The sequence below is a fragment of the Plecotus auritus genome (genome assembly GCF_963455305.1).
Source record: "Plecotus auritus genome assembly, chromosome: 1".
Lineage (NCBI taxonomy): Eukaryota > Metazoa > Chordata > Mammalia > Chiroptera > Vespertilionidae > Plecotus > Plecotus auritus.
The window spans coordinates 223691212-223704112 of NC_137770.1; the positions used below are offsets into that span (position 1 = coordinate 223691212).

General features: G+C 38.0%; 1 protein-coding gene across 2 annotated transcripts in view; it reads right to left on the reverse strand.

The window, feature by feature from the left end:
• Nucleotides 1-12901, reverse strand: part of KLHL5 (kelch like family member 5) — an 89325-nt gene that overhangs the window by 20479 nt on the left and 55945 nt on the right. For both annotated transcript variants that reach the window (XM_080656496.1, XM_080656495.1), the window contains exon 6: nucleotides 2993-3179. In XM_080656496.1, the coding sequence (XP_080512622.1) occupies nucleotides 2993-3179 (187 nt within the window). The remainder of the gene's footprint in view (nucleotides 1-2992; nucleotides 3180-12901) is intronic.

The following is a 12901-nucleotide window of genomic DNA, read 5'->3' on the forward strand; positions in this document are numbered from 1 at the left end:
CATTTGGGGGAGAGCAGGCCAGTGGTGGGGGCAGTTGGGGGCGAGCAGGCCATGAGGCAGGTGAGCGGCTGGAGCCAGCAGTCCTGGATTGTGAGAGTGATGTCCGATTGCCGGTTTAGGCCCGATCCCTGTAAACCGGCAGTAGGACATCCTTCAAGGGGTCCCAGGTTGGAGAAGGTGCAGGCTGGGCTGAGGAACACCCCCAGCTCCCATGCACAAATTTCGTGCACTGGGCCACTAGTAATTAATAAACAGATAACAGGTAAAGGCTTGAAAAAGAGAGGGCAAGATGGAGGGGAACAAGCAGTGCTGGGAATGATTACAAAGCTAAGTACCAGTAACAGGTACATTATATATATATATACTTTTTTTTAGTATATTTTTATTGATTTCAGAGAGGAAGAGAAGGGAGAGAAAGATAAAAACATCAATGATGAGAGAGAATCATTGATTGGCTGCCTCCTGCATGCCCCACACTGGGGATTGAATCCACAACCCAGGCATGTGCCCTTGACTGGAATTGAACCCAGGAACCTTCAGTCTGCAGGCCGATGCTCTATCCACTGAAAAACACCAACTAGGGCATAGTAGATATTTAATACTCAGTATTTGAAGACTGATTATGTGGACTGTAGAGCTCTACAAAAATTTTCAAATATTTATACTATAACTCTAATCAGTTATCTTACTTTATGTATTTCTATACTATGTAGCCATTAAGCCTCTATTTAGAACTTATACATCTGTACATATATAGCACTTTGCTATATGTTATATGGAATAATACCTATATATTTGTATCTATATCTATCTTTGCTTCCATAAACCTAAAAGTTAAATAACAATATAAGACTTTCTATCAGAGCTCATATTTCTGTATTTCTTAGAGATGTTACATAGAAGAGAAACCTTTAGACATGATTAATGCATCAAGTGTGTTAGCTGCCATACAAGTAATTCAAGAGGTGGCAGAGGACAACCTTCATTCATTAGACCAGTGGTCGGCAAACTCATTAGTCAACAGAGCCAAATATCAACAGTACAACGATTGAAATTTCTTTTGGGGGCCAACTTTTTTAAACTTAAACTTCTTCTAATGCCACTTCAAAATAGACTCGCCCAGGTAATTTGTGGAAGAGCCACACTCAAGGGGCCAAAGAGCTGCATGTGGCTTGCGAGCTGCGGTTTGCCGACCACTGCATTAGACAAATACTTATTGATGCTGTTTATGTGCAAGGCACTGTTCTAGGCTCTGGGAATGTATTAGTGAACACAACAAAATCCTTGCTGTTCTGGAGCTTACCTGGGGAGAAGTGGTAGACCATAAACAAATGTATCAGCTGCTATGAAGAAACATGAAGCAGACTAAAGAGATAGAAAGTGGTAAGCAAAGTATTAGAAAGTGATGGGTAAGAGGTTGTACTGAATGCTCAGAAAAGTCCCCTTTGGTAAACTGACATTTGAAAGGAGATCTGAGTGAGTAATTTCTGCTAGACACCCCAGTATCAAGGCACAGAGCATCCATGACAGGGAATAGCTAATGCAGTAATCCTGACATGGAATAATGTTTGGCATTTAGCTGGACAAGGAGGCCAATGGGACTGGGCAGAAGGAGGGAGGGAAGAAGTAGAATGAGCTGAGACCAGAGAGGTAACCACAGTCAGAGACCGTATTGTCAGGGGATTGCAGACGGTCAGAATTCAGAGGAAGAGATTAATGTGTACTGCAAGATAATACAGAGAAAGCTCCTAGCACAATACCTGGCACCGGGCAGGCAGTATATATGGTGTTTATCTATCACTGTGACTATGAATAACAACTCTTGCAAGGATGATCCAAAGAATTCCCAGATGTCCTTGTGCCAGATTTCCCAAATGTTTGTTTTACTGTATTTTCTTTCTATGTATGTATGTTTTCCCCCCGAACTGTATAAGAGTAAATTGCAGAAATGATGCCCCTGTACCTCTAAATACATCAGTATATCTTCCTCAAAACAAGAAATTCTCTTACAAAACCAAAACACAATCACCAAAATCTGGAAATTAACATTTATATAATGCTGTTTTCTAATCTACAGACCTTATTTGGACTTTGTCATTTGTCCCAGTTATGTCCTTTATAGTAAAAGAAAATCCAAGATGATGATGCATTATATGCATATATAGGTGTCATGTCTCCTTAGTCTCTCATAATCTGAAACAATTCCTAAATCTCTTCTGTATTTTTTGACATGGATATTTTGGAATACTAGCAACAGACAAGTTATTTTATACCATGCCCCTCAATATGAATTTGTCTGTCTTTTCCTTATGAACAAATTCAAATTATACACTTTTTGCAAGAATACCACAGAGGTGCAGCTGAGTTCTTCTCTACACATCTTATAAAATGCACATGATGCTGGTTAGTCTCATTACTGGCAATATGACCTTTGGTTACTTGGTTAAGGTGGTGTGCCAGGTCTGTCCACTGTAAAGAGACTATTTTACCCTTTGTAACTAATAAGAAAGAGACTAAATAGTCTATTCTTAAACTTTCACCTACTAGTCTCAGCATCCATTGATGACTTTTGACTGAATTAGTTATTATTGTGGTTGCCATGTGGTGATTTTTCTAATCCCATCTTTGCTTCCACATTTATTAGTTGGCATTCTATTATAAGGAGGAGCTTTCCCTTCACCCTTCTTTATGTGAATCAGTGTGGTCATGAACACTTATTGATTTAATAGTTTGTAATCTTTTAACTACATTATATATTTTTGATGCTGAAATTATCCTAGATAGGACAGTGGTAACCCCTAGAAACTGTTCTTTGATCTGTCTCCATCATTCTTTGAGCACTTCTTACTTTCTGGTTCTACAAGATGTTCTAGGTTTACCTTGTACTTTTTCTACCCCAATGTTAGAGCCAGCCATTTTCCCAAAGAGATCCTTGGCCATATTTATTACTAATTAAAATTCATTTTTCCACAAATAAAAGATTGTTTAATACCTTTTGTTGAATCCATTCCTCCAACGGCAAATAATGTACCAACAGTTGACTTCCTAGGTTTTGTCCGAGGACTTTGTAACATGGGTCGTCTCTCTGGTAATAAATGATACTTCATTGCTTCCATAATTAGTTTCTGACATTCTATATCATCCCGAAAAAGTGCATTATTTTCCATGTCTGCCAGGAACTAGAAAAAAAAGTTATATGTAAACTGAATGATCAAGAAAATAGGAAGGGTTAAAGAATAAACTATATAGTTCACAAATGGAAATGATCTCACTTTTAAAAAATCCAAGTCTGGACACCTATTTTTAAGTAAAAAATGCAACATTTAAAAGATTCACATTTTAAATTTCATTGAAAAGAAAAACAACTGTGAGGTATACATGGTATGCTCTCAAATCTTAATAGTGTTTATCTCTGGGTAGTAGGGAAACTGGTGCTTTTTTAATAGTATTTTTTTTCACGACTTTCCTATATTTTCCAGATTTTCTAAAATAAATAATTTTACTTCCTTAATTATAAATCATTTTAACCGAAGAGGAATAATTATAAGTTGACTAATTAAACTGCATTTATCTGTCCTCTCAAAAACAATCTTCAAACAACAGCAAAAACAAACTTACCAACTTCTTAAGAGGCAAAGAACTCTAACTGGTTCTAAAATAATTAAAATCCTTTGTGAGTCACCGAATCCTACTTTTTTACTTATGTAGTTTTATGTAAATGCATACACCCTTCCTTTTAAAAAGTGAATTTCTAAACAGAGTATGAGTTGAAAAATATTTTTATTTTCTTCCAGGTGGCTAGCCAGTTCTGTATGAACACCATTTATTAAATAACCTCTGTCATTTCCAACTGAATTGAACCTTGGTCATATATTACATTCTCATAAATAGTCTCAGAATATATGAAATTTATTTTTTTATTTTTTATTCTGTTCCATTGATCTGATTTATCTATTTCCATTCTAATACCATATATTTTTAGTGTTTTTATAGCATGTCTGATTACCTGATATAAATCGACCCTCACTGTTCATTTCAGTTTTCTTGGCTATTGTTGAGTCTTTACTTTCCATATAAACTTGAGAGAAATTTATCTAACTCCCCTCCACCATCCTGACCCTGTTGGAATTCTAATGGAAACTGCATTAAGTTTATTTATTATTTTCCTCCCATTTCCCTTCCCCCAGCAATCACACACTGTTGTCTGTGTCCATGAATTTTTTTCTCTTTTGCTCAATCCCTCCATCCCCCACCAGCCCTCTCTCCTCCACAGCTGTCAGCCTGCTTTTTATTTTTGAGTTGTCTCTATTTTGCTTGTTAGTTCATTAGATGCCACATATGAGTGAAATCATATGGTACTTGTCTTTCTCTGACTGGCTTATTTCACTTAGCATAATCTTGTCACAAAGGGTAAGATTTCCTTCTTTTCTTGTTGTTGTTGTTTTTTTTTAATCCTCACTTTAGGATATGTTTTTATTGATTTTTAGAGAGAGGAAGGAAGAGAGAAATATCGAATGGTTGCCTCCTATACATACTCATCGACTGAACCTGCAACCTGAGTTTGTGCCTTGATTGGGAATTGAACCCAACCACCTTTTTTTTTTAAAAAAAAAAAAAATATTTTATTGATATTTTACAGGGAGGAAGATTGTTAGAAACATTGATCAGCTGCCTCCTGCACACCTCCTACTGGGGATGTGCCTGCAACCAAGGTACATGCCCTTGACCGGAATCAAACCTGGGACCTTTTAGTCCGCAGGCCGACGTTCTATCCACTGAGCCAAACTGGTTAGGGCTGAACCCACCACCTTTTGGTGTACAGAATGACACTCAACCAACTGAACTACCGGCCAGGCAATTTCCTTCTCCTTCTCCGTCTCCGTCTCCGTCTCCGTCTCCGTCTCCTTCTCCTTCTTTTTTTTTTTTTTTTTTTTTTTTACAGCCAAGTAGTGTTTAATTGTGTAAATGTACCACAGCCTTTTTAATCCACTCATCTACTGATAGACACTTGAGCTGCTTCCAAATCTTGGCTATTGTAAATAATGCTGCAGTGAACACAGGGGCGCATATATTCTTTCAAATCAGTGTTTTGGGTTTCTTCAGATAAATTCCCAGAAGTCTGTTTCATTTTTAATGTTTGAGGTAACTCCATATGCTTTCCTCAGTGGCTGCACCCATCTGCATTCCCATCAACAGTGCAGGACAGTTCCCTTTCACCACATCCTGGCCAACACCTGTTTGCTGAATTATTGGTAACAGCCATTCTGACAGGTGTAAGGTGATATCGAATTGTGGTTTTAATTTGCATTTCTCTGATGAATAATGACATTGAGCAATATAGAGTATTTTTGTTTCTGGTTTGAATTGATATTGCTTTAGTGTCTCACTATTTAGGATAATAGTTGCTATAGCATTTAGTAACTCATCTTTATTACTAGTATATCTAGGTTGTTTTCTTCTCTACTTTTCTACTTTAAAGTTTTAATATTAAGAATGATTGCTGAAATTTTCCTGAAATACCCTTTACACATCTATTGATATGATCATATGGCTTTTTCTCCTTTATGTTATTAATGCAATTAATAATTACTGCAACAGACTTCCTGAACCTCATATTCTTATATTCCTCAAAAAAGACCTTCCTGGTCTTCCTTTTGATACCCTATAGGATTGCATTTGATAGGATAAGGTGTATTTTACACATCACATAATGCACCATTTCAAGTATATAATTCAGTGGTTTTTAGCAAATTTACCAAGTTGTGCAACCATTACCTTAAACAGTTTTGGAAGGAACATTTTCATCACCTCAATTAGATCATGTCAATTTACTGTTTTTTAATTATTTAAAAAAATCTTTATTGTTCAAATTATTACAGATGTCCCTCTTTTTTCCCCTCATAGTTCCCCTCCACCCAGTTCCCACCCCACCCCCTTGCCACCCCACTGTCTGTGTCCATGGGTACTGCATACATGCATATAAGATCTTTGTCCCATCTCTTCCCGCACCCCCCAACACCCCCTTCCGCCCGACAATTGTCAGTCCGCTCCATTTCCATGCCCCTGACTCTATTACATTCTCCAGTCTGTTCTGTTCATCAGATATTTTATTCATTTGATTTTTAGATTCACTTGATAGATAGGTATTCACTGTCACGTTGTTGCTCATAATTTTTTATCTTTACCTTTTTCTTCTTCCTCCTCTTAAAGAATACCCTTCAGCATTTCATATAATACTGGGTTGGTGCCTATTTACTCTTAATCTCTGTTCCCATCTTCTGTCCCAGGGACCAAACTGTCTTAATAAATTTGCCTTTTTAGATGTCTTGTGTAAACGGAATCATACAATATGTGATCTCTTATGTCTTTTTTTTCCTTTTTTTATTGTTTAAAGTATTACATATATTAGTACATATATCTCCTTTTTTCCCCCCATTGACCTTCCCCCAGCCTCCCCTACCTCCTGTCGCATGCCCTCATCCCACCCCCTCCAATGTCTTGTGTCCATTGGTGTACTTATATGCATGCATACAAGTCCTTTGGTTGATCTATTTCCCTCCCTCCCCAAAACTCCCCAACCTTCCCGCTGTAATTTGACAGTCTGTTCAGTGCTTTATTGCCTCTGTATCTATCTTTTTGTTCATCAGGTTATAATGTTCTTTATTTTCCATAAATGAGTGAGATCATGTGGTATTTTTCTTTCATTGCCTGGCTTATTTCACTTAACATAATGCTCTCCAGGTCCATCCATGCTGCAGCAAATGATAAGAATTCCTTCTTTTTTACAGCAGCGTTGTATTCCATTGTGTAGATGTACCATAGTTTTCTAATCCACTCATCTGCTGATGGGCACTTAGGCTGTTTCCAAATCTTAGCTATGGTGAATTGTGCTGCTATGAACATAGGGGTGCATATATCCTTTCTGATTGATGTTTCTAGTTTCTTGGGATATATTCCTAGAAGTGGTATTACTGGGTCAAATGGGAGCTCCATTTTTAGCTTTTTGAGGAAACTCCATACTGTTCTCCACAGTGGCTGCACCAGTCTGCATTCCCACCAGCAGTGCACGAGGGTTCCTTTTTCTCTGCATCCTCGCCAGCACTTGTCGTTTGTTGATTTGTTGATGGTTGCCATTCTGACAGGTGTGAGATGGTACCGCATTGTCGTTTTGATTTGCATCTCTCAGATAATTAGTGACTTTCAGCATGTTTTCATATGTCTCTTAGCATTCCTTCTGTCTTCTTTAGAAAAGATTCTATTTAGGTCCATTGCCCATTTTTTTTTATTGTATCATTTATCTTCCTTTTATTAAGTTGTATAAGTTCCCTGTAGATGTTGGAGATTAAGCCTTTATCAGTGATAACATTTGCAAATATGTTCTCCCATACAGTGGGTTTTCTTGTTGTTTTGTTGATGGTTTCTTTTGCTGTGCAAAAGCTTTTTATTTTGATGTAGTCCCATTTGTTTATTTTCTCTTTAGCTTCCACTGCCCTAGGAGCGGTATCGGTGAAGAAATTGCTTCGGCATATGTCTGAGATTTCTCTGCATGTGGATTCCTCTAGTATTTTTATGGTTTCCTGTCTTATGTTTAAGTCCTGTATCCATTTTGAGTTAATTTTTGTGTATGGTATAAGTTGGTGGTCTAGTTTCATTTTTTTGCATGTATCTGTCCAATTTTCTCAACACCATTTATTGAAGAGACTGTCTTGACTCCACTGTCAAATTCATGTCTATTCATGCCTCCTTTGTCAAATATCCATTGAGCATAGTGGTTTGGGTCGATTTCTGGGTTCTGTATTCTATTCCATTGGTCTATATGTCTGTTCTTGTGCCAGTACTAGGCTGTTTTGAGAACAATGGCTTTGTAGTACAGCTTGAAATCTGGTATTGAGATCCCACCTACTTTGTTCTTCTTTCTCAGGATTGCTGTGGCTATTCGGGGTCTTTTTTTATTCCAGATGAATTTTTGGAGAGTTCTTTCTAGGTCTGTGAAATATGCCGTTGGTATTTTAATGGGGAGTGCACTGAATCTATAGATTGCTTTGGGTAGTATAGACATTTTAATGATGTTGATTCTCCCAATCCATGAACATGGTATGTTCTTCCATCTGTTTACGTCTTCCTCTATCTCTTTTTTTTTTTTCAGTGTCCTGTAGTTTTCTGTGTATAGGTCTTTTACCTCCTTAGTTAATTTTATTCCTAGGTATCTTAATTTTTTTTTTGGTGAGATGGTAAATGGGATTGCTTTTTTAGTCTCTCTTTCTGTAAGTTCACTATTGGTGTATAGAAATGCCATAGATTTCTTGGCGTTAATTTTGTATCCTGCTACATTGCTGAATTCATTTATTAAGTCTATTAGTTTTTTGATGGAGTCTTTCAGGTTTTTTATGTACAATATCGTGTCATCTGCAAATAAGGACAGCTTTACTTCTTCTTTTCCAATTTAGATGCCTTTTATTTCTTCTTCTTGTCTAATTGCAATGGCTAATACTTCCAGTACTATGTCGAACAGGAGTGGTGAGAGTGGGCATCCCTGTCTTGTTCCTGTTCTTAGGGGAAATGGTTTTAGTTTTTGCCCATTGAGTATGATGTTAGCTGTGGGTTTATCATATATGGCTTTTATTATGTTCAGGTATGATCCTTCTATTCCCACCTTGTTGAGAGTTTTTATCAAGAAAGGGTGTTGGATTTTGTCAAATGCTTTTTCTGCATCAATTGATATGACTATGTGATTTTTATCTCTCAATTTGTTTATGTGATGTATCACGTCTATTGATTTGCGGATATTGTACCATCCTTGCATTCCTGGGATAAATCCTACTTGGTCATTGTGTATGTTCTCTCTGATATACTGCTGGATCCGATTTGCTAGAATTTTGTTGAGGATTTTGGCATCTATGTTCATGAGGGATATTGGCCTGTAATTCTCTTTCATTGTGTTGTCCTTATCTGGTTTTGGTATTAGGGTGATGCTGGCTTCATAGAATGAGCTTGGAAGTGTTCTTTCCTCTTGAATTTTTTGAATAGTCTGAGGAGGATAGGTTTTAGTTCTTCCTTGAATGTTTGGTAAAACTCCCCTGTGAAGCCATCTGGCCCCGGGCTTTTGTTTGCTGGAAGCTTTTTGATGACTGCTTCAAATTCTTCCATAGTTATTGGCCTATTCAGATGTTTTGATTCTTCCTGATTGAGTTTTGGAAGGTTATATTTTTCTAGGAATATGTCCATTTCCTCCAGGTTGTTCAGTTTGTTGGAATAGAGTTGTTTGTAGTATTTTTTTAACAATCCTTTGTATTTTGGTGGGGTCTGTTGTTATTTCTCCTCTTTCATTTCTGATTTTGTTTATTTGGGTCCTCTCTCTTTGCTTCTTGGTGAGCCTGGCTAGAGGTTCATCAATCTTGTTTATCCTTTCAAAGAACCAGATCTTGGTTTTGTTGATGTTTTGTATTGTTATTTTGGTCTCAATGTTGTTTATCTCCGCTCTGATCTTTAATATTTCCTTACTTCTGCTTACACTGGGCTTTTCTTGTTGCTCTCTTTCTAACACTTTGAGTTGTAGGGTTAGGTAATTTATTACCATTGTTTCTTATTTTTTGCAGTAGGCTTGTAGAGCTATGAACTTCCCTCTCAAGACTGCTTTTGCTGTGTCCTATAGATGTTGGATTGTTGTGTTTTCATTGTCAATTGTTGCCATGATATTTTTTATTTCTTCCTTGATCTCTCTGGTAACCCAGTGATTGTTTAATAGCATGCTGTTTAGTCTCCATGTGTTTGATTTTTTTGGATTGTTTTTATTGTAGTTGATTTCCAGTTTTATGCCACTGTGATTTGAGAAGATGCTTGATATGATTTTTATCTTCTTGAATTTGAAGAGACTTTGCCTATGACCCAACATATGGTCTATCATTGAAAATGACCCATGTGCACTTGAGAAGAATGTATATTCTGTGGCTTTGGGATGAAATGTTCTGAAGATGTCAATTAATCCATCTGGTCTAGTGAGTCATTTAGGATTGATGTTTCTTTGCTGATTTTTTGTTTAGAGGATTTGTCCAATGGTGATAGTGGGGTATTAAAGTCTCCTACCATGATTGTATTGCTGTCAATCTCTCCCTTGATATCCTCCAGGAGTTTTTTTATGTATTTGGGTGCTCCTGTATTGGGTGCATATATGTTTACCAGAGTTATTTCTTCTTGTTGGATTGCTCCCTTTAGTATTATGAAGTGGCCTTATCTCTTGTTATGTCTTTCACTTTGAGATCTAATTTGTCAGATATAAGTATTGCTACCCCAGCTTTTTATTTTTCATTTCCATTCACCTGAAAAACCTTTTTCCATCCCTTCACCCTCAGTCTGTGTGCATCTTTTTTTCTCAGATGGGTTTCTTGTAGACAGCAGATATATGGGTCGTGTTTTCTTATCCAATCCATTACCCTATGTCCTTTGATTGGGGCATTTAATCCATTTACATTTAAAGTTATTATTGATAGGTGCTTATTTGTTGCCATTTTTATTCTTTACCCCTGTGTTCCTTCTTCGCTTCCTATTTGTCTTTTTTACAGCAGACCCTTTAGCATTTCTTGCATTGCTGGTTTGGTGGTAATAAATTCCGTTAGTCCTTTTTTGTCTGTGAAGCTTCTGATTTCACCTTCAATTTTGATTGATAGCCTTGCTGGGTACAGTACTCTTGGATTCAGACCCTTCCTTTGCATGACTTTGTATATTTCATTCCATTCCCTTCTGGCCTGATGAGTTTCTGTTGAGAAATCAGTTGCTAGTCTGATGGGGGTTCCTTTGTAGGTAACTTTCTGTCTCTCTCTGGCCGCTTTTAAGATTTTCACTTTGTCGTTGGTGTTTGCCAATTTAATTATAACGTGCCTTGGCATTGGTCTTTTGGGGTTCATTTTGCTTGGGACTCTGTGAGCTTCCTGGATTTGTGTGGTTTTTTTCTTCCCTATATCAGGGAAGTTTTCTGTCATTATTTCTTCAAACAGGTTTTCTATTCCTTGCTCAGTTTCCTCTCCTTCTGGAATCCCTATTATGCAGATGTTGTTTTGTTTCGTGTTGTCCCAAAGTTCCCTTAGGCTCTCCTCTGCTTTTTTTTTTTTAAAATAAATCTTTATTGTTCAGATTATTACAGGTGTTCCTCTTTTTTTCCCCCCATAGCTCCCCTCCACCTGATTCCCCACCCCACCCCACCCCATGCCCTTACCCTGCGCCACTGTCTTTATCCATAGGTGTAAGATTTTTGTCCAATCTCTTCCCGCACCCCTCACACCCCCTTCCCCCTGAGAATTGTCAGTCTACTCCCTTTCTATGTCCCTGATTCTATTATATTCACCAGTCCATTCTGTTCTTCAGATTTTTTATTCACTTGATTTTTAGATTCACTTGTTGGTAGGTATGTATTTGATGTCATTTTGTTGTTCATAACTTTTATCTTTACCTTTTTCTTCTTCTTCCTCTTCTTAAAGAATACCCTTCAGCATTTCATGTAATCCTGGTTTGGTGGTGATGAACTCCTTTAGCTTTTTCTTGTCTGTGAAGCTCTTTATCTGACCTTCAACTCTGAATGATAGCTTTGCTGGGTAGAGTAATCTTGGTTGTAGGTTCTTGCTGTTCATCACTTTAATATTTCTTGCCACTCCCGTCTGGCCTGCATAGTTTCTGTTGAGAAATCAGCTGACAGTCGTATGGGTACTCCCTTGTAGGTAACTAACTGTTTTTCTCTTGCTGCTTTCAAGATTCTCTCTTTGTCTTTTGCCCTTGGCATTTTAATTATGATGTGTCTTGGTGTGGTCCTCTTTGGATTCCTCTTGTACGGGGTTCTGTGTGCTTCCTGAACTTGTAAGTCTATTTCTTTCACCAGGTAGGGAAAGTTTTCAGTCATTATTTCTTCTAATATGTTTTCAATATTTTGCTCTCTCTCTTCTTCTGGCACCCCAAAAATTTGGATGTTGGTATGCTTAAAGTTGTCCCAGAGGCTCCTTACATTATCTTCATATTTTTGGATTCTTTTTTCTTTTTGTTTTTCTGGTTGGGTGTTTTTTGTTTTCTCATATTTCAGATCTTTGGTTTGATTCTTGGGGTATGTTGATTTACAGTTGAGTTTCTGTATATTCTTTATTTTAGACAGTGTATGCTTAATTTCTGTCTGGTCCTTTTCCATTTTTTTGGCCTTCTCATTAAGGTCCTTGAAGGTCTCACTAAGCTCCTCGGAGGTCTCATCAAGTTTCTCGGTGGTTTTTAGAAGATTCTTGAGTAACCTTATAAATGTGGTTCTGAACTCTATATCGTCCAGTAGTTTGCTTTCCTCCATTTCTTTCTTTCGTGACATGTTTTTTTGTCTCCGCATTTTGCTGCTTCCCTGTGTTGATGGAGTGGCTTTGTGTGGTAGGTGACCTATAGGGGCCAGTAGCTCAGCCTCCCCAATCACCTGAGGTGGACGCTCTTGGTACACCGCTTTGTGGGCTGAGTGCAAAGTCTTGGTGTAGTTAAGCCTTGGTTGCTGTTGGTACACTGGGAGGAATTGACCTCCAGTCCAATTGGCTGTGAGGACCCGCTGTGTCTATAATGGAAGAACTGCTGCGCTGGAGACACGCTTATGGTGCAGGACTTGTTTCTGTGCGGCTTTGGTGCTCACTGAGTCTGCCTCTTGAATGTGTCACTTATGGATGTGAGGAGTTGAAATCTGGTGTCTCACACTGACCACTAGGTACACTGGCTTCTGGATCTCCAATGGGGTGCAGGTCAGCTACTGTCTGAGGCCACCCAGCAGGAGCTACAGCGAGAACTACAGTTTTCTCCTCTTTGCTTGGGGTTTGGAGGTTTTGGAGCTGTCTGACCCGGCTGCAAGTTTGCTAGGTTAAGCTGCAATAGGGCAGGCCATTCATATGCTAAAGCC